This window comes from Nerophis lumbriciformis, linkage group LG05 (assembly GCF_033978685.3).
Source record: "Nerophis lumbriciformis linkage group LG05, RoL_Nlum_v2.1, whole genome shotgun sequence".
NCBI lineage: Eukaryota > Metazoa > Chordata > Actinopteri > Syngnathiformes > Syngnathidae > Nerophis > Nerophis lumbriciformis.
The window spans coordinates 59,332,783-59,351,207 of record NC_084552.2 but is presented as its reverse complement, the minus strand read 5'-3'; the positions used below and the strand labels follow the sequence as shown (position 1 = coordinate 59,351,207).

At 36.3% G+C, this 18,425-nt stretch overlaps 1 protein-coding gene across 1 annotated transcript; it reads left to right on the top strand.

Moving 5' to 3' along the window:
* Positions 1–269: 269 nt before the first annotated feature.
* On the top strand, positions 270–17,767 carry il17rel (interleukin 17 receptor E-like). Its single transcript, XM_061961500.2, has 18 exons — positions 270–504; positions 4,036–4,063; positions 4,243–4,392; positions 4,467–4,573; positions 8,955–9,069; positions 9,251–9,295; positions 9,362–9,501; positions 13,204–13,275; positions 13,358–13,412; positions 13,490–13,653; positions 14,141–14,185; positions 15,842–15,896; positions 16,011–16,159; positions 16,228–16,281; positions 16,347–16,407; positions 17,353–17,478; positions 17,547–17,583; positions 17,663–17,767. Exons 1-18 carry the CDS (start codon positions 394–396, stop codon positions 17,679–17,681), a joined length of 1,533 nt encoding a protein of 510 aa, XP_061817484.2. The 5' UTR covers positions 270–393; the 3' UTR covers positions 17,682–17,767.
* The last annotated feature ends 658 nt before the right edge of the window (positions 17,768–18,425 follow it).

The window sequence follows — 18,425 nt, the reverse complement described above, 5'->3', positions numbered from 1 at the left end:
TTTTAAATCATGCACCTTTAAACAGTTTGTTGTGAACTTCCTTTCCAGTAAGTGCATCCTGCAAATGCTGGTTTATTTTAAATTTTAATGCATTCTTTGGACGACTTTCTGAACGCATATTTAAAATACTCTTAAACTATTTCAACTTGAATGTGCCCCTTTGTAACTAATAATAGAATGTTTGTTTGCACATAATGTATTTATCTTCATAGCTCCGCCCCCCTGATGACCTGCAAGATTTTCTTCCCCTTATTGTCCATCACAGCAGAACTGGATGTCACTATACAAGCCAGCAGTCTCCTCAGTGTCACACCTCCCATCCTAACTGCCACTTTAGTGTTCGACAAGTGCAAGGAAAAAGAAGCAGAAGGAAGTCAAAGATTTGTTGTGGATATGTTTCTGCGTGCGGCCTTGCTGATGTTCCACTTCTGTTTGGGTTTCCATGGAGCTGCTACACACATGGATCTGGAAAAGATAAAGATGTGTGGCATTCAGTGTTCTCAGGTAAAAGTGCATCCTCCTATTCCGATTCAAACAACAACTATTGATAGCGTACAATTTTGACCCTTCCAGATCGAAAGGTGCTCCAGTGGGCAGGACATGCCTTTGCAATCACTTAAATCTAAAGAGGAGCAAGATTGTGTACATTTTATGCTGCCTTAGAGAAGAGACTAAACAAACAACTCTTCCAGTAATGTTTGTTTCATTATCACGCTACTATAATCTTAGTTTTGGCCCTACCTATTTAATTACATTTAATTTGATTAAATAAATAAAAACATTTTTTTAAATGATATAATTTTGTTTTGCTTTAAATTTTAAAAAAATCCATCCAATTTTTTGTAATTTATTGAAAATGAAAATTTAAAAAAGGGTTTCATAAACAAATTTAAAATTGTATTATTGAATTGTTTTTAGATGTAGTATATTGTTGATTAATGTTTTTAATTTAATTTAATTAAAATGTTTTTATTTTATTTTATTTTAGTTTATTTTCACCATAAAATATAATGAACTATGTTCATTTCAATGAGCACCATACCTAAATATAATTTAAATTAATTAAAATATATATATATATATTTTTATTTTTTTTTAATCACGCCAATATAGAAAAAATCGAGGTAAAAAAAGTAATATGGCAATGATTTTAATTGAATTTATTATTGACAATAATAAAAAAAAAAACAATAACAATTGTTACGTTTTGGCGTTGAGCGTTGTTGGTCTGTACCCCAGGATGCAGTGATGGCAGGCAAAGTGAAGGTAAAAAATGTAATTCGCTATCAAAAATAAAGAAATTGTGCAACAGTGAAGAATACAGGAATCATGGGGAACGGCAATAAAGGCTTCCTGATTGGCAAGCAGGGACAGGTATGTCCTGATTTGCCAATCTGGAACAGGTGAAGGAGCTGGTGCTTAGACTGCATAAGTGGGGGAGGCAAAGAGGAAGTGGGACAACAAAAATTAGAGTGCTTGACATGAAATACAACAGACACGACAAGGAAACTAATTATCGAAACTGTCATGTGAGATCATGACAAATAATTAAAGAAAAATGTTGACAAGTTAAGACAGTGAATGTATTACTATTATTAACAACCGTTTGTAATATATTACAAATTTGCACACATTTTGTGAGTGCATTTAACTTCAATTATTTACATAATTATTATTTTCTAAATAAAAATGAGCTCATTAGAAAACTATATTTGTATACTGTATGTAATATGTATAATTAATATTAGGGCTGTAAAACTTAACATTTTAACACGAATCTCGAATAATCAAAATACAGAAGTGTGAATAATCTGATCAAAATGTGATTTTTTGACGGCACTAAAAATTATCAGGCTCATGTTCTGTAATTATTATCTGAAATGTACAGTATAAAGGTATATTTAAGTACATAAATTAGTTAGTGAAATGACAACACAGAATGCTTTTTTTTTAAACTGACCTATTCAGGACTCACAGTGCCATTTAAACAAACCAACGTCTTTATTACACAAAATTACCTTGCGCTGGCTGTATAAATTGTTTTGTATAAATACTGTAAAATAAAATACAAATGAAATATTTTAATTATATTAAACAAATTATTTTATGTAAATATTATAAAATACAATTAATAAATGCTGAAAATTTGAATTTCCCCTCGTGGACTAATAAAGTATATGATTGATTGATTAAATATGAATTATACTATAGAAATAGTATATAAATCATATAAAATAAAATAAAAAATATACATTTTAAATTATGTTATACAAATTAATTTATATTAATTATATAGCATACAATTAAAAATAATAAATATAAATTATACTGTACAAATTATTTCATATAAATTATATGCAAACCTCGTTTCCGAGTTGGGAAATTGTGTTAAATGTAAATATAAACGGAATACAATTATTTGAAAATCATTTTCAACCCATATTCAGTTGAATGTGCTACAAAGACAACATATTTGATGTTCAAACTGATAAACTATTTTTTTTTTGCAAATAATCATTAACTTTAGAATTTGATGCCAGCAACACGTGACAAAGAAGTTGGGAAAGGTGGCAATAAATACTGATAAAGTTGAGGAATGCTCATCAAACACTTATTTGGAACATCCCACAGGTGAACAGGCAAATTGGGAACAGGTGGGTGCCATGATTGGGTATAAAAGTAGATTCCATGAAATGCTCAGTCATTCACAAACAAGGATGGGGCGAGGGTCACCACTTTGTCAACAAATGCGTGAGCAAATTGTTGAACAGTTTAAGAAAAACCTTTCTCAACCAGCTATTGCAAGGAATTTAGGGATTTCACCATCTACGGTCCGTAATATCATCAAAGGGTTCAGAGAATCTGGAGAAATCACTGCATGTAAGCAGCTAAGCCCGTGACCTTCGATCCCTCAGGCTGTACTGCATCAACAAGCGACATCAGTGTGTAAAGGATATCACCACATGGGCTCAAGAATACTTCAGAAACCCACTGTCAGTAACTACAGTTGGTCGCTACATCTGTAAGTGCAAGTTAAAACTCTCCTATGCAAGGCGAAAACCGTTTATCAACAACACCCAGAAATGCCGTCGGCTTCGCTGGGCCTGAGCTCATCTAAGATGGACTGATACAAAGTGGAAAAGTGTTCTGTGGTCTGAGGAGTCCACATTTCAAATTGTTTTTGGAAACTGTGGACGTCGTGTCCTCCGGACCAAAGAGGAAAAGAACCATCCGGATTTTTATAGGCGCAAAGTTGAAAAGCCAGCATCTGTGATGGTATGGGGGTGTATTAGTGCCCAAGGCATGGGTAACTTGCACATCTGTGAAGGCGCCATTAATGCTGAAAGGTACATACAGGTTTTGGAGCAACATATGTTGCCATCCAAGCAACGTTACCATGGACGCCCCTGCTTATTTCAGCAAGACAATGCCAAGCCACGTGTTACATCAACGTGGCTTCATAGTAAAAGAGTGCGGGTACTAGACTGGCCTGCCTGTAGTCCAGACCTGTCTCCCATTGAAAATGTGTGGCGCATTATGAAGCCTAAAATAGCACAACGGAGACCCCCGGACTGTTGAACAACTTAAGCTGTACATCAAGCAAGAATGGGAAAGAATTCCACCTGAGAAGCTTCAAAAATGTGTCTCCTCAGTTCCCAAAAGTTTATTGAGTGTTGTTAAAAGGAAAGGCCATGTAACACAGTGGTGAACATGCCCTTTCCCAACTACTTTGGCACGTGTTGCAGCCATGAAATTCTAAGTTAATTATTATTTGCAAAAAAAAAAAAGTTTATCAGTTTGAACATCAAATATGTTGTCTTTGTAGCATATTCAACTGAATATGGCTTGAAAAGGATTTGCAAATCATTGTATTCCGTTTATATTTACATCTAACACAATTTCCCAACTCATATGGAAACGGGGTTTGTAAAATAAAAAATGAAACATAAGTTATGCAAATCATTTTATATAATATATAAATATTTGTTCATTGGTGTCCTCACTAATTAGACCACTTTGTGTTTCTTGTTGCAGGGCTTTCAGTGCAACACCCAGCCAGCAAGTAAGAACATCCCATTACTAATATTGTATATTAACTATTCCCAATTTATGTCCAAAAAAGAATATTTTCCAGTTTTGTTAATACACCATTCATGTTCTGAAGTAATCAACCACAAGTGGGAATTTCCCAAAGCAACAACATATATTGTCAGACGTTACTTTTACAAAACTCCATTACAGATTACTTTGCCGATCCGTGTCAGATGCCCGCTAACGGACTCACCGCCGCCGCCGTGTTCCGCAACCTCAGCTTTTCCACAGGCATGACATGTGAGGGGCGTCAAAGGTGCTCGCTGCACCTCCAAATCAACACTACTGTACAGCTTCCAGGTTTGTTGTTACATCAAAAACCTTGTTATTACTCATTATGGGCAATGACTTCATCTAAATTCCTCTCCATCCAGAGTACATCCACGGCTTGTCCGTTTGCTCCCACACACCGGGAATGCCTCACAACTGCCGGATAGTCAGCATCTCCAAGGTTTCCGGCTGGATAATATCCGGAATGCAGGTACTGTGTCCAATAACACTAAAAGATCCAAAGTCAGAATACAATTACGTGTGGCTTCAAAGTTTTTCTCTTTTGTGGTTATCATCACACAGTTTTCTCTTTTGTGGCCTCAGACAAAAAAGGCCAAAAATGTAATGTGGTTTAATTTGAACTGTCGTTTAAAAAGTCTAAAATAAAGTATAACTACTCAACTGTTGACTTTAAAGCATCTGCTTAAGGCTGGTACGCACTTAACGTTTTTCTAAATATTAAGCGATTTCTTAATTTAATTTAATTTATGTCATTTATTACAATTTATTTTAGATTAAGTTATTGATTTTAGTTTAATTTATTTCATTGTAAAAAAAACAATTATTATCTATTACTTTCCGCCCGATTGCAGCTGAGATAGCCTCCAGCACCCCCCGCGACCCCGAAAGGGAGAAGCGGTAGAAAATTGATGGATGGATTAATTAATGTAGTACTGTAAAGCATCCAACTTAATCGTTTTAGGGGCCTGATTATGAAAGTATTGATAACAAGGTGGGTATTGGTATCACGTCGATACCAGCGTGGTGGGATCGATATTTTTCGTTGTATATATGTCCAGCAAATTACTTTTTTCTGAAACAATTGTCTGTAATTTAACTGAAAATTGATCATTTATGTTATGAGCTCTCATGACAGCTTAGACTCTATTATTAGTTTCCGTGTTTATTTTCTGTTCGGCGCTCTTATTTTTGTTTACCACTTCCTGTTTGCCTCCACCACTTCTTTTGTCTGAGCGCTGGCTTCTCTCTCAACTGTCCCTTTTTGGAAATCAGGACACACCTGTTCCTGGTTGCCAATAGAGGATGCTTTTCACGCCAGCCTTGAATCGTTTTGTTGTTGGTTTTTGCTTCCACGCTGCATAGCTTTCCTTATGATTCCTGTGCACTTCCGTGCTGCACTCATTTAGTTTTGTGAATAACTGCAACTTTACTTGGACCTCACCTGCCGTCTCTGCCTCCTACAATGCCCAAGCCAGACTCTAACAAATTCATACACACTTTACATTGCTTTATGTTGTTGTCGTTGTATGTAAAATATATATTCATTTGCATAACATATTTGTCCTCATAATCATAGTCAATGTATCAGAGCAGTTAGGGCGAGCTCAAGGGAACATGCTTTATCAGTATCATGCAGTATTATGCGTCAAAGCCCACTTCGGAATGATGCGCACTACAAAACGTGCTTATTGTAGTCATTAATCCTGACTTTCTCGTTTTGGAAAAAAATAGTTTAATCAGCACAAATTGTTTTATTGATTTTTGTTTTTAGTTTACATATTGTGCTACTATGTTAATGTTGCTATCTATGCGTGTTTATTAGTATTATTGTGTTTGAATGTTTTAAGTAATTAAATGTTTATAGTTTAAATAGGGATTACATTTTTTTAAGTTTTGAGGACATTTTTTCTGTTACAGACTAACATGTTTGTTGTAAGTTGATGTATTTCCGTTTTTTGTTGTTTAATGTTAATATAAAGATACAATGTTACGCAGAGGTGTACTTATAACAACTTTAAAGACGAATGATATTATTTATAGTCGCAGCGGAGAGTCAGAGTGTTTTCTTCTTCTCGAGGGAGCTTAACAGAAAATAATCGAGAAGTACAAAAAGTGTCGGTAATCGGTATCAGTTTTGGCGAGACTAGCTATCCCTGTATCCACTTGATATCTGATCGATACCAAAATTCCCAGTGTCACTCACCAGTAGTGACCTACTGTAGCAAAATCGAAGAAGAAACTTCATAACAACCTCTCACCATAGCAACAAGCGGCAATAATTTTGATCCTGGGACTATTTTTAAAAGAAAAATCTCAATGTTCAATATTTACAATTGTAGTCCACATTTTGGAGCCAATTATCAGGATAAATTCTCTCTTGGAATTGGGGAATAAAAATACCAAAATGATTCCCGAGCACGGCCACCGGTGCTGCTCACTGCTCCCCTCAACCCCTAGGGGGTGGAACAAGGAGCTGGGTCAAATGCAGAGGGTCATTTCACCACACCTAGTGTGTGTGTGACTATCAGTGGTACTTTAACTTTTACTTTAACACACATCAGACAACAAGACAATCTTACAAGACATAGTAAGAAAATCTGGCGTTTGCTGTGTTAGGTCGGAAAGGAAAAACTTGGGACAAAACAGGCCGATGTGTACCCCGCTTTAGTCAGGTCGCGTACGTAAGTTAGGCATATTGTACTGCAAAGGCAGTTGTTGTTGTTGTGTTTGTTATTTGAAGGACAATGTGCAGTTACCTTTAAAAAGATGGCTGCACCAGATCTAGCACCATGCTAATTTCCATCTGTAGTCCTTTTATGGCACATTTAGCATCCACAATTAACATTACACAATGTCAAAAATACATAACAAGATTGAAGTTACAGAATGAAAAGCAATTTAAACTACGAGTGCAGTACATAGAAAAAGTGTGAGTTACAAATCAGCGTGCGGTCAAGTTACAGTTATTTAACAACATCATTAAAATGCAGACGTATATAAAGTGATCCCGATGATCCCGTTATTTCCTGTTCTATGGTTATCATGACACTTTGAGCGCATATGAGGCATTAGGATTGCAACAAATTGATTTTCGAATGAATCGCAATTCTTATTTGTAACAATTTTTAATTGATTTAAAAAAAAATTCATAAATCGATTTTTAATTATTATTTTTTAAATTATTATTATTTTTTTAATCTCAGGTAAATCATATTGTTGATGTAGAACTCATTTTAGCTCAGGGGCCGCATGGAAGAAAATCTGTACACACGCAGGCAGGACTATTAAAATCATGGCATTAAAACAAAAAAAATAAAGACAACTTCAGATTGTTTTCTTTGTCTTACTTTGGCCAAAAATAGAACAAACACATTCTGAAAACATTACAATAAAAATATAGAAAAAAATACCGGCAGCGGTAAAGTTTAAATCCATGAAGGAAAGAAGAAAGTGAATGAATGTTTATATCTGAATACATTTACATATGCAAAAAAATGTGTTTTCTTTTGTATTATTATTTTTTTATGAGTTAAGTAATATTTATGACCTTTTTCCAAAACACAATATAGAATGTGAGATATAACAGGATAATGCATACATGTATCATTTGTTTTCAAAACGGTTACAATAAAGTGGGACCCCACTTAGCCCACTTGGCGGTATAGCTTGGTTAGTAGAGTGGCCGTGCCAGCAACTTTAGGGTCCCAGGTTCGATCCCCGCCATCCTAGTCACTGCCGTTGTGTCCTTGGGCAAGACACTTTACCCACCTGCTCCCAGTGCCACCCACACTGGTTTAAATGTAACTTCGATATTGGGTTTTCACTATGTAAAAGCGCTTTGAGTCACTAGAGAAAAGCGCTATATAAATATAATTCACTTCACTTCAAAAATGTACTGTGGGACCCCATTTTGAAGATTCCTAGCGCCAACACTGATGGAGTATTGGAGCGTGCAAAACAGCAGCAGGCGGCCGGTTCCAATACTAATCAAATATCATCCCGGGGGCCATAGATAATCCATTCAAGGGCCTTGACTTTGACACATAGGATGTAAATAATCTATATCTGCTGTACAGACTTACTTTAGAAAAGAGAAGTGTGTGATACTTCTCTTGTTGCCTTATTTGTATTTGACTTTATTAAATGTGTGGGTGGAATTTTATTCAACAACAAATTTTTCTTTTAAATATCCAATCCACTTTATTTATATAACACATTTAAACAACAAAAATGTTTCCAAAGTGCTGCACAACAATATTAAAAACAATATTCAAATATTATCCTTAGCTCCAGCAATGACTGAATAAGAACAATAAATAAATAAATATAAAAACAATATACAAATAAATATGATTAAAAACCAATTAAAACAATGAATAGAAATCACGGAGCACAACAGAGGACCACACAACTCACGTAATGTTAAAAGCCAAAGAATAAAAGTGGGTCTTAAGACGAGACCTAAAAGACTCCACTGTGGGATCAGTTGGAACATGGAGGGGCAGAGTGTTCCAGAGCTTAGGGCCGACCACAGAGAAGGCCCTGTCTCCCCTGGTTTTAAGTCTGGTCTTGGGCACCACGAGCTGGAGCTTAATAATTCAACATTTTTACAGAGCCGTTTGTCTTTTTTATGGAGGAATGTAGTTAACCATGGAACTGGCACTCAATCTGATTTTTAAAAAGTATTGATTTTGAAGCGAGAATCGGTTTGAATCGATTCTGAATCGAATCGTTACCCCCCCAAGAATCGAATCAAATCGCTTGGTGGTGGCCAAAGATTCACAGGCCTACATTTGTGATGGTCGGCTGCGACATTCGTCCCCCTCACCGTTGCTGCCTTGTCCCTCCAGGTGGATCTGGACGACAACTGCACCGACGTTTATCCGCAGCAGCAAGTCAAAGTCACGGTGACGACGGTGCCCAATTACTGCGGAATAAATCAAAGCGGAACCTACGTCGCTCCAGGTGGATGTAACACAAAGCCGACACTCGAGCAGGAAGCTTTGGATGCTGGGTTTCGCACTAATCTTTCAAAGTCAATGTATAATCCGTCTGGTACTTCCTTGATGGAAACAAATGAAGGTTAATGACTCACCACTGAGGCGTTATTATGTATAAATAACAAGCGTTATGTCACTCTCGACAGATTGCTCATGGGAGGATTTGAGCAGACACGTGCCTGAATGCATCAGTGAGTACTACAAGTGTGTATGTGGTAATATGATGTAATACATGCGGTAATATTGCACACTTCCAGCTGGGAGGATATCATACGATGTCAACGCAGAGAGGAAAGAACTGCGTGTCACCGTGACCGACATGCTGGATGATGAAGACTACCGGCTGCGACTGTGCCGTAAGGACTTCATCTGCGCTAGCACGGGCGCTGGTGCGCTGGTAAATGAGCTTTTATTTTGAAACACCCCAGGGACGTCATGACAGTTGGCCTCATAGTGGCGGAATAGCTTCGTGAAACAAATATGGCTGTAACGTATCAAAGCAATAAACCTGTTGATTTTGGCTGCTTGTGCAGAAGATGAGGTCATAGGTTGTTGCTTATGTTAGCACAAGGTGCACACTGATTTTTAACGGGTTGTATGGGGGGAAAAGCCACATGAATGAAATCTACTTGGGTAACAGTCAGGTTCAAACACTGATGACATCTATTAAACAAAGGGGAACATTATCACAATTTCAGAATGGTTAAAACCATTAAAAATCAGTTCCCAGTGGCTTATTTTATTTTTCGAAGTTTTTTTCAAAATTTTACCTATCCCTAAAAAAAGCTTCAAAGTGCCTGATTTTAACCATCGTTATAAACACCCGTCCATTTTCCTGTGACGTCACACAGTGAAGCCAACACAAACAAACATGGCGGAAAGAACAGCAAGCTATAGCGACATTAGCTCGGATTCAAACTCGGATTTCAGCGGCTTAAGCGATTCAACAGATTACGAATGTATTGAAACGGATGGTTGTAGTGTGGAGGCAGGTAGCGAAAACGAAACTGAAGAAGAAACTGAAGCTATTGAGCCATATCGGTTTGAACCGTGTGCAAGCGAAACCGACGAAAACGACACGACAGCCAGCGACACGGGAGAAAGCGAGGACGAATTCGGCGATCGCCTTCTAACCAACGATTGGTATGTGTTTGTTTGGCATTAAAGGAAACTAACAACTATGAACTAGGTTTACAGCATATGAAATACATTTGGCAACAACATACACTTTGAGAGTGCAGACAGCCCAATTTTCATCAATTAATATATTCTGTAGACATACCCTCATCCGCGCTCTTTTCCTGAAAGCTGATCTGTCCAGTTTTGGAGTTGATGTCAGCAGGCCAGGGAAGCTAGGGTCGATGTGAGCCAAGACATCCAGGGGGTTTAGCTCGCTCGTCTGCGGGAACAAACTGCCGCCATTGCTTGCCTTGCTACCGAGGTCCTTTGTCCCTGAATTGCTCACACACTCCGGCAGATTCAATGGGGGTCTGGCGGCAGATTTCTTTGACTTTATCGTTGGAAATGCATCTGCTTTGAGTGTCGCAGGATATCCACACATTCTTGCCATCTCTGTCGTAGCATAGCTTTCGTCGGTAAAGTGTGCGGAACAAACGTCCAATTTCTTGCCACTTTCGCATCTTTGGGCCACTGGTGCAACTTGAATCCGTCCCTGTTCGTGTTGTTACACCCTCCGACAACACACCGACGAGGCATGATGTCTCCAAAGTACGGAAAACAGTCGAAAAAACGGAAAATAACAGAGCTGATTTGACTCGGTGTTTGAGAAAACGGCGGATTATTTCCCGATGTGACGTCACAACGAGAGCGAATATTAGAAAGGCGTTTAATTTGCCAAAATTCACCCATTTAGAGTTCGGAAATCGGTTAAAAAAATATATGGTCTTTTTTATGCAACATCAAGGTATATATTGACGCTTACATAGGTCTGGTGATAATGTTCCCCTTTAAACAAGACAAGAGGCAAAGAATTAAACAGAGACAGAATTAAATTTGGACTCAATATATTGAGGAGAGTCGCCGTCGACCTGTAACCTCTTACAGTGTCTCAGCACGCTCTCCCAAAAGATTGCACTCCTCCTTCTTTATTTGGTTTTCTCCCCCCACCTGACCACAGCTGCTTCCAGAGGGAAGTGGGTCGTAAACAGCCTTGCCTTTGGTTACCGAACAGTTCAAAAGAAGAGGTCGTAAAATAGTTCAAAAAGAGTTCCATAAAATAGTTCAAAGAGAGTTCGGAAAATACTTCAAAAAGATACGTTTTACGAGCCTTACTCTTGGTAGGTTTCAAAGACCTAACCTTCTTGTCAGGAACACAATGTAATAGTTTTTGTGATAATTTAGAAACAATTATTCTAACAGTAACTAAATTATAAATTTTGTATATATATATATATCAGCGGTATCCAAAGCGCGGCCCATAGCTTTTTTTTTAACGGCACAATCGTTAGCATTCTAATATTAACATGCTAGTTTTTTGCTAATTTTGCAGGTATACACCGTAGCGTTGGTACCTATTAGTATGCTAATATTTGTATGTTATCTTTTTTTTAATCTAATTTTTTAGGCGTACACCTCAGTCATATTTTAGTGCCTGATGTATGTTAATGTTTAAAAAAAAAAATTCACCTACACACCTCAGAGGTATATGTTGGTACTTGAGACAGTTGCAGTTAGTATATTAGCATGCTAACATTAACATGTTAGCTTATTTAGCCAATTTAGCAAGTATACACCTCAGTGTCATATATTTTGGTATTTCATGTTAGCCTAGTACTGTTAGAATGCTCTTTTCTATAGCTCATTTTACTCATATGTTTTGGTACTTGACGCTATCTGGCGTTACTTGATGCTATCTAGCGTGCTAACTGTACTGCATTTTAGTTTGGATTTGGCTCATCATCAGTCACACAGAATTTTAACCAAAATTGCATTTTGTAGTTCTTTGAAAAAAAGTCTGTATATTGTACCCCGCACCCTTTGGTTAGTCAGTTCTTGGCTCTCAGTGGAGAAGGTTTGGCCACACATGATGACTAATAACGCCAAATAAACACAGCTATTGCCTTATTCAGACTCTTTTTAGAGATATGTATGAATAAATGCAATTAAAATTCATTTTAGGATTATTTTCTAACATTGTTTATGTTTATTTTGACTGACAAAGTAAAGAGAAAACACCGAAATATTGCTACTAACAACTGATAATTATGCAGAACTTTATAGCTTGAAAAAAATACATATATTGACGTATATATATATATATATATATATATATATATATATATATATATATATATATATATATATATATATATATATATATATATTGAAGTGTCAGTGGCTTTTACATGTAAAGGCCACAGACACTTCAATAAAATCCCCTAACGAGCAGGGAAACCTGTGAAACAGGCTTGTAAGGATGATATAGCCTCTTGTGTTTTTTCCTGACTTAAAACATATATATATGTATGTATATATGTATGTATGTATGTATGTGTATATATATATATATATGTAAATATATGTATATATATATATATATATATATATATATATATATATATATATATATACATACACATATACACATACATATATGTTCATATATATATATGTATATAGACTATATATTCAAATTGCAATAACTAGACACTTCAATAAAATCCCCTAACGAGCAGGGAAACCTGTGAAACAGGCTTGTAGGGATGATATAGCCTCTTGTGTTTTTTCCTGACTTAAAACATATATATATATATATATATATATATATATATATATATATATATATATATATATATATATATATGTATGTATATATGTATGTATGTATGTATATATATATATATGTAAATATATATATATATATATATATATATATATATATATACACATATACACATACATATATGTTCATATATATATATGTATATAGACTATATATTCAAATTGCAATAACTAGACACTACAATGGATCAGTGTGACTTAATTGGGTTAATTTAAGTGTAATGTGCACCCGAATTACCTGATATTTACATGAAACAAATATAAGGCCTTAATGTTTCCCTTAATGTTAACCTTCCAGATCATGAAGGAGGAAATCAACAAGAGCGCCATCCTCCCATTTTCCAGACTGCTTCCATGCCTCTGCATCGAGGTACAGTAAAGCCACCTGGAACACTAAAATATAGTTCCCATACGGTGATGAGTCAGCACTAAAAGCTTGGTGATACCCACAGGGCTGGTCTGCAGTGACGGACGCCCCCAGGGTGCAGGTCTGCCCGTTCAAAAACAGTGAGTCACTTTAATGGCCACGCAAACCGAACCACAAGGTTTCCTGCTTGTGACCTCATCGCTGGCTGTCCCTGCAGGCCTGGAGGAGATGTGGCACGGGATTAATTTCGACCCGTTGGAGGGGGCTCTTTCTTGGGAACCCGCCTGCCCGCTGACGGCCACCGTGACGCTGTGCCAAGGAGGAGAGGATGGCGGCTGCACGGATCTGCAGCAGGCCACCCAGAATGTCAGCAGAGCAAAGGTAGCCGCCGCTGTGTTTTGATGACTCAGGGCTTTATCACACGGGCATCTTATCTGGTTTGACAGGAACAAATGTGAGCGGGGATCTACAGAGCTGAGTCATGATGTTGTCAGTAAATCTCCCTTTCATCATTTACTGTACTACTAATGTACTTCCACTTTGGTGTGGATCTGGATAAAAGTGCGGGTGTATCTACTGAAAGTCTGTCCTCTCGTGGTCACTAGCGAGCAAAGCTCAAGTAAACAAATGATAAAATTGTTGTTTCTTGCAAAATCTTGCTGCAAGTGGTACACTAAAATGTGCTTTCAGTCAGCGTATAAGATGATTCAAGCTGTAAACATTCTTCAGATGGAACCTCTCCACTTTGGTCTCAGTCCAAACAAAAAGCCTATAATGACGCATCAAGTCTAAATACTTTAACGTTCGCATCACATTGCAGCTGGTATTGTTTGATATTACAAAACAATTGTTTGGTATTGTCTTGCAGATAATATTTGCACAAGTGGATCCCCACCCTCAGCTGTGCATGAAGGTATTTTTTTTATAGCCTTTCGAGGAATTATAGTGGAGATAGAGCTGAAACGCCAAGGTTACAAACGTTAACTTGGTCCTACAAAAATAGATTAAAGGAGAATCAATAATAAAGTAAAATAAAATAACATGTTTTAATTAATTTCATATAAACGTATTACGTACTAACACATAAAGATGTACTTTTTGGGACGACGATTTGATTCAGATCATTTTGTAATTTTTGAAATATTTTCATATTTTTTTGTGGTTAGACACTTTCACTTTCACTGATGACTGATAACGCCAAATAAACACAGCTATTGCCTTATTTAAAATCAGTTTTAGACCTGTGTGAAGTTGGCCCCCCGCCCCTCACCAAACTCCTGTGAAATAGTCTCATTTACAAGGGTAATTACAAACAAATGCTATAAATATATCAATAAATATCCAATTATATTATAACATTTGATAATAAAAATCGATTCCCGATTGTCACAGTATATTATTTTGTATATAAATCATAATAAAACCTTTTTAAAACCGGTTACAAGTTACAAAAGTTTTGAGCAGCGAGTAGGCACAGAGATGGCCTAAAAATGGATTCTTAAAAAAATATATGCATATGTTTGAAAATGATGAATCGATTCTGAATCAGAATAAATAAGAATTGCGATTCAAATATGAAACTAATTTTTTTAGCACCCTTATTAATAAATACCATAATACCACAAATACTGTATACATATAATAAAAACAAAGCAAGGTCATGCTAAATAAAAAAAAATAAATTAAAAAACAATATTCAGTATAAAAATAAAATACCAAAAATTCTGGAAAAATATATAATAATTATTTTTATAATAATGACAAGAATAATAATTATTCAATTGAATAAACATAAATAAAACATTGCTATTATTAAATATGAACTTCATATATTATACATTTTAACATTTTTAGAAGCATTTAAAATAATGAAATACATTTAAAATCCTTTAGTATACAACAGAATAAAAATACAATTCAAGATAAGAAAGGTTGTGCCAAAATCTACAAATATTTCATGAATATAATTTAAATGAAAAAATGAGGTCAGCTTATAACATAATTGTTATTTAATGTAATGATATGATGACATTGTAAATCACTAGAAAATGTATAATTATTCAATGAAGTATAAAAAGAAACTTTTTTATTTATATTCTATATTCCTCGCGCACTAATTGACTGAAAGAGTGTGCACTTGATGTCACGTTATCAATGGAAAAATTTAATTTTAGACAATATGATTTGCCTGAGCGCCTCGGAGACACCGAGGGTGTAACAAGCGGTAGAAAATGGATTAGAAAGGACAGATTTAAAAAAATTATAATGTACTTGGTGTACCATACCATACCATACTACTTTATTTGTAGAGCCCTTTAAAAACAGCCACAGTTGAGAAACAAAAGGTTGTACACCACAAACAAGTAAAAATGTAGGAAAGCATAAAGAAAAAACATAAAACACATTTAAACATATAATTTCAAACAAAAGTCAAAAATACATTTAGGAATTAAAAAATGATTTAAAAAAAAAAAACAATGAATCAAATAAAAGTGAGTTAAAATAAAAAAAATAAGATAAAACAATGTAATATCATAGTGTATGAAATAATATTATTGTTTTGTTTTAGTTTAGTGCAGGCAATCAGTCTTGGATCAGTTGTCCTTTTGTCGGGAGATTCCAAGGTTGGACTTTTTCTTCCTACATCAATTCTCATAATTATGTTACATAATGCAGGATCATCTGTTTGTGGTTTATTTTCCTGCTGAACGACGACTGTTCATGCTCTTTATTTCCAGCGTGGGACGTGACTGTGGTGCAATATGTGGATCACAAAGAGGCAGAGCTAATGTCGCACATCAACGCCACTTTCTCCGTGCACACGTGTACGCCGTCGCCAGGCTCTGCCGTGTGCCGCAGTCCGGAGACCCACGCCGTGATCCACGCGGTACATATTAAACCCAGCGTCATTTCCTCATCATAAACCATTTCAACCCATTTTATTAACTTTTTTAGATAGAGCATACATCTGTTGGCTTCAACATGACTGACACTCACTCTTGTTTTTATGTAAGTTCTATTATTTTCATAGAAATGAAAATTAGCAGATATTTAAATATGTTTTTATTGTGCAGGTGAGGAGAATGGATGTGAAATATGCTCCCACAATCCTTCACTGTCTCGCCGAGAGACGCAGTAAGTATTGTTATTATATTGTATTTTCAATCCAATCCAATCCACTTTATTTATATAGCACATTTAAACAACAAAAATGTTTGCAAAGTGCTGCGCAACAATATTAAAAACAATAATCAAATATTATCCTTAGCTCCACCAATGACTGAAAAAAAAGAAAAAATAAATAAATATAGAACAATATAAAAACAGTATAAAAATAATAAAAAGGGAAAAACCAATTCAAACAGTAAATAGAAATCAAAATTTATAAAAAACAAAACAAAAACAACAACACAGAGGACAACAGAGGACAAAGGACCACACAACTCACGTAGTGTTAAAAGCCAAAGAATAAAAGTGGGTCTTAAGACGAGACTTAAAACACTCCACTGTGGGAGCAGTTTGAACATGGAGGGGCAGAGTGTTCCAGAGCTTAGGGCCGACCACAGAGAAGGCCCTGTCTCCCCTGGATTTAAGTCTGGTCTTGGGCACCACGAGCTGGAGCTGGCTCTCGGACCTCAGAGCGCGCGCAGGAGTGTAAATCTGGATGAGGTCCGAGATATACTGAGGTGCCAGTCCATGTAAAGCTTTAAAAACAAACAGCAAGGTTTTAAAATCAATTCTAAAATGAACAGGGAGCCAGTGCAAACTCTGAAGAATTGGGGTTATAAGCTCGCGTTTCCTGGCCCCTGTTAAAAGTCGTGCTGCCGCGTTCTGGACTAACTGCAACCGGGAGAGAGCTTTTTGGCTAATGCCAGCATAAAGTGCATTGAAGTCGTCCAGGTGACTTGAAATAAAAGCATGCACGACTTGTTCAAAAAGGTTAAAAGATAAGAATGATTTTACCTTTACTAAAAGACAAAGATGATAAAAACACGATTTTAAAACGCCATTGACTTGTTTGTCAAGTTTAAAATCTCTGTCAATTTTAAAACGCTTTCAAACGCCTCAATCTCCCGACAGGTGAGCCATCGTCGCTCCTCGCCACGCCAGCCAATCAGAAGTTGATCAGAGTCGTCGTCGTCCCGGTCGGCCTTTTTGTCTGCGCTGTCATCGTTGTCACCTTCTTGCTGCATGTCCTGCTGACTGGTAGGTACTGTTCCTAATATTGTGTCCCTCTGGCGCTTAATTCCTCATCCCGCTCTTTGCCTTTGTAGTTCACCAGAGGAGAAAAGATACCGAAAAAGCAACAAAGTGAGCAGTCATCTTTTTTTAACAAGCACTTTTTGAATGATGTTTTAACTTCATTATTTTTCTTGTTTTTTTTCGGCAGATTGACCTCTTATTTGTGACGTCTCACAACACGAAGACCGACTGACCTTTCACCTTTTGTCCGTGTCAGGTGCTTTTAAACACTAAAAAATGTTTCTGAAACCGATTTTCTTAGCTTTGTCAGTTTGCTTCTATTTGTAGCGATCCAAACCAACTTTATCCTGCTCATTCAAACCGTACAATTAATCTCGGACCCCTCTGAAATTATTCTAATTCAATTTAAGTCCAGTTTGCTTCACTTGAGCAATGTTTCCCCTTTAAGAAAAAATGAAGATTAGTCTTTTTTTTTTTTTTTTAAACATTCTGCTTGTGAACCCTCTGTCAGGTTTAAACATCGATGACATCTATTAAAACAGACACGAAGCAAAGAATCAAACAGAGACAGAATTCAATTTGGCTCGGTGAGGAGAAACGTGTACATCTGTACCCTTGTACAGTGTCAGTACGCTCTGCCAAAAGATTGCACGTCTCCTTCTTTTATTTGGACCTTCCCTGACCACATGGCAACAGCTGCTTCCAAAGGGACGGCCATCGCCTTTGATTACAAAACAGTTAAAGGGGAACATTATCACAATTTCAGAATTGTTAAAACCATTAAAAATCAGTTCCCAGTGGCTTATTATATTTTTCGAAGTTTTTTTTCAAAATTTTACCCATCACACAATATCCCTAAAAAAAGCTTCAAAGTGCCTGATTTTAAGCATCGTTATATACACCCGTCCATTTTCCTGTGACGTCACATAGTGAAGCCAACACAAACATGG

What these genes read in the sequence shown, in the direction of transcription:
- il17rel (XM_061961500.2), top strand. Translation starts at nt 394, where the DNA reads ATGTTTCTGCGTGCGGCCTTGCTGATGTTCCACTTCTGTTTGGGTTTC. An exon ending in GTGCAACACCCAGCCAGCAA is followed by an intron (nt 4,064 to 4,242) that starts GTAAGAACATCC and finishes ACTCCATTACAG; the next exon opens with ATTACTTTGCCGATCCGTGT. An exon ending in ACCCTCAGCTGTGCATGAAG is followed by an intron (nt 14,186 to 15,841) that starts GTATTTTTTTTA and finishes GTTTTGTTTTAG; the next exon opens with TTTAGTGCAGGCAATCAGTC.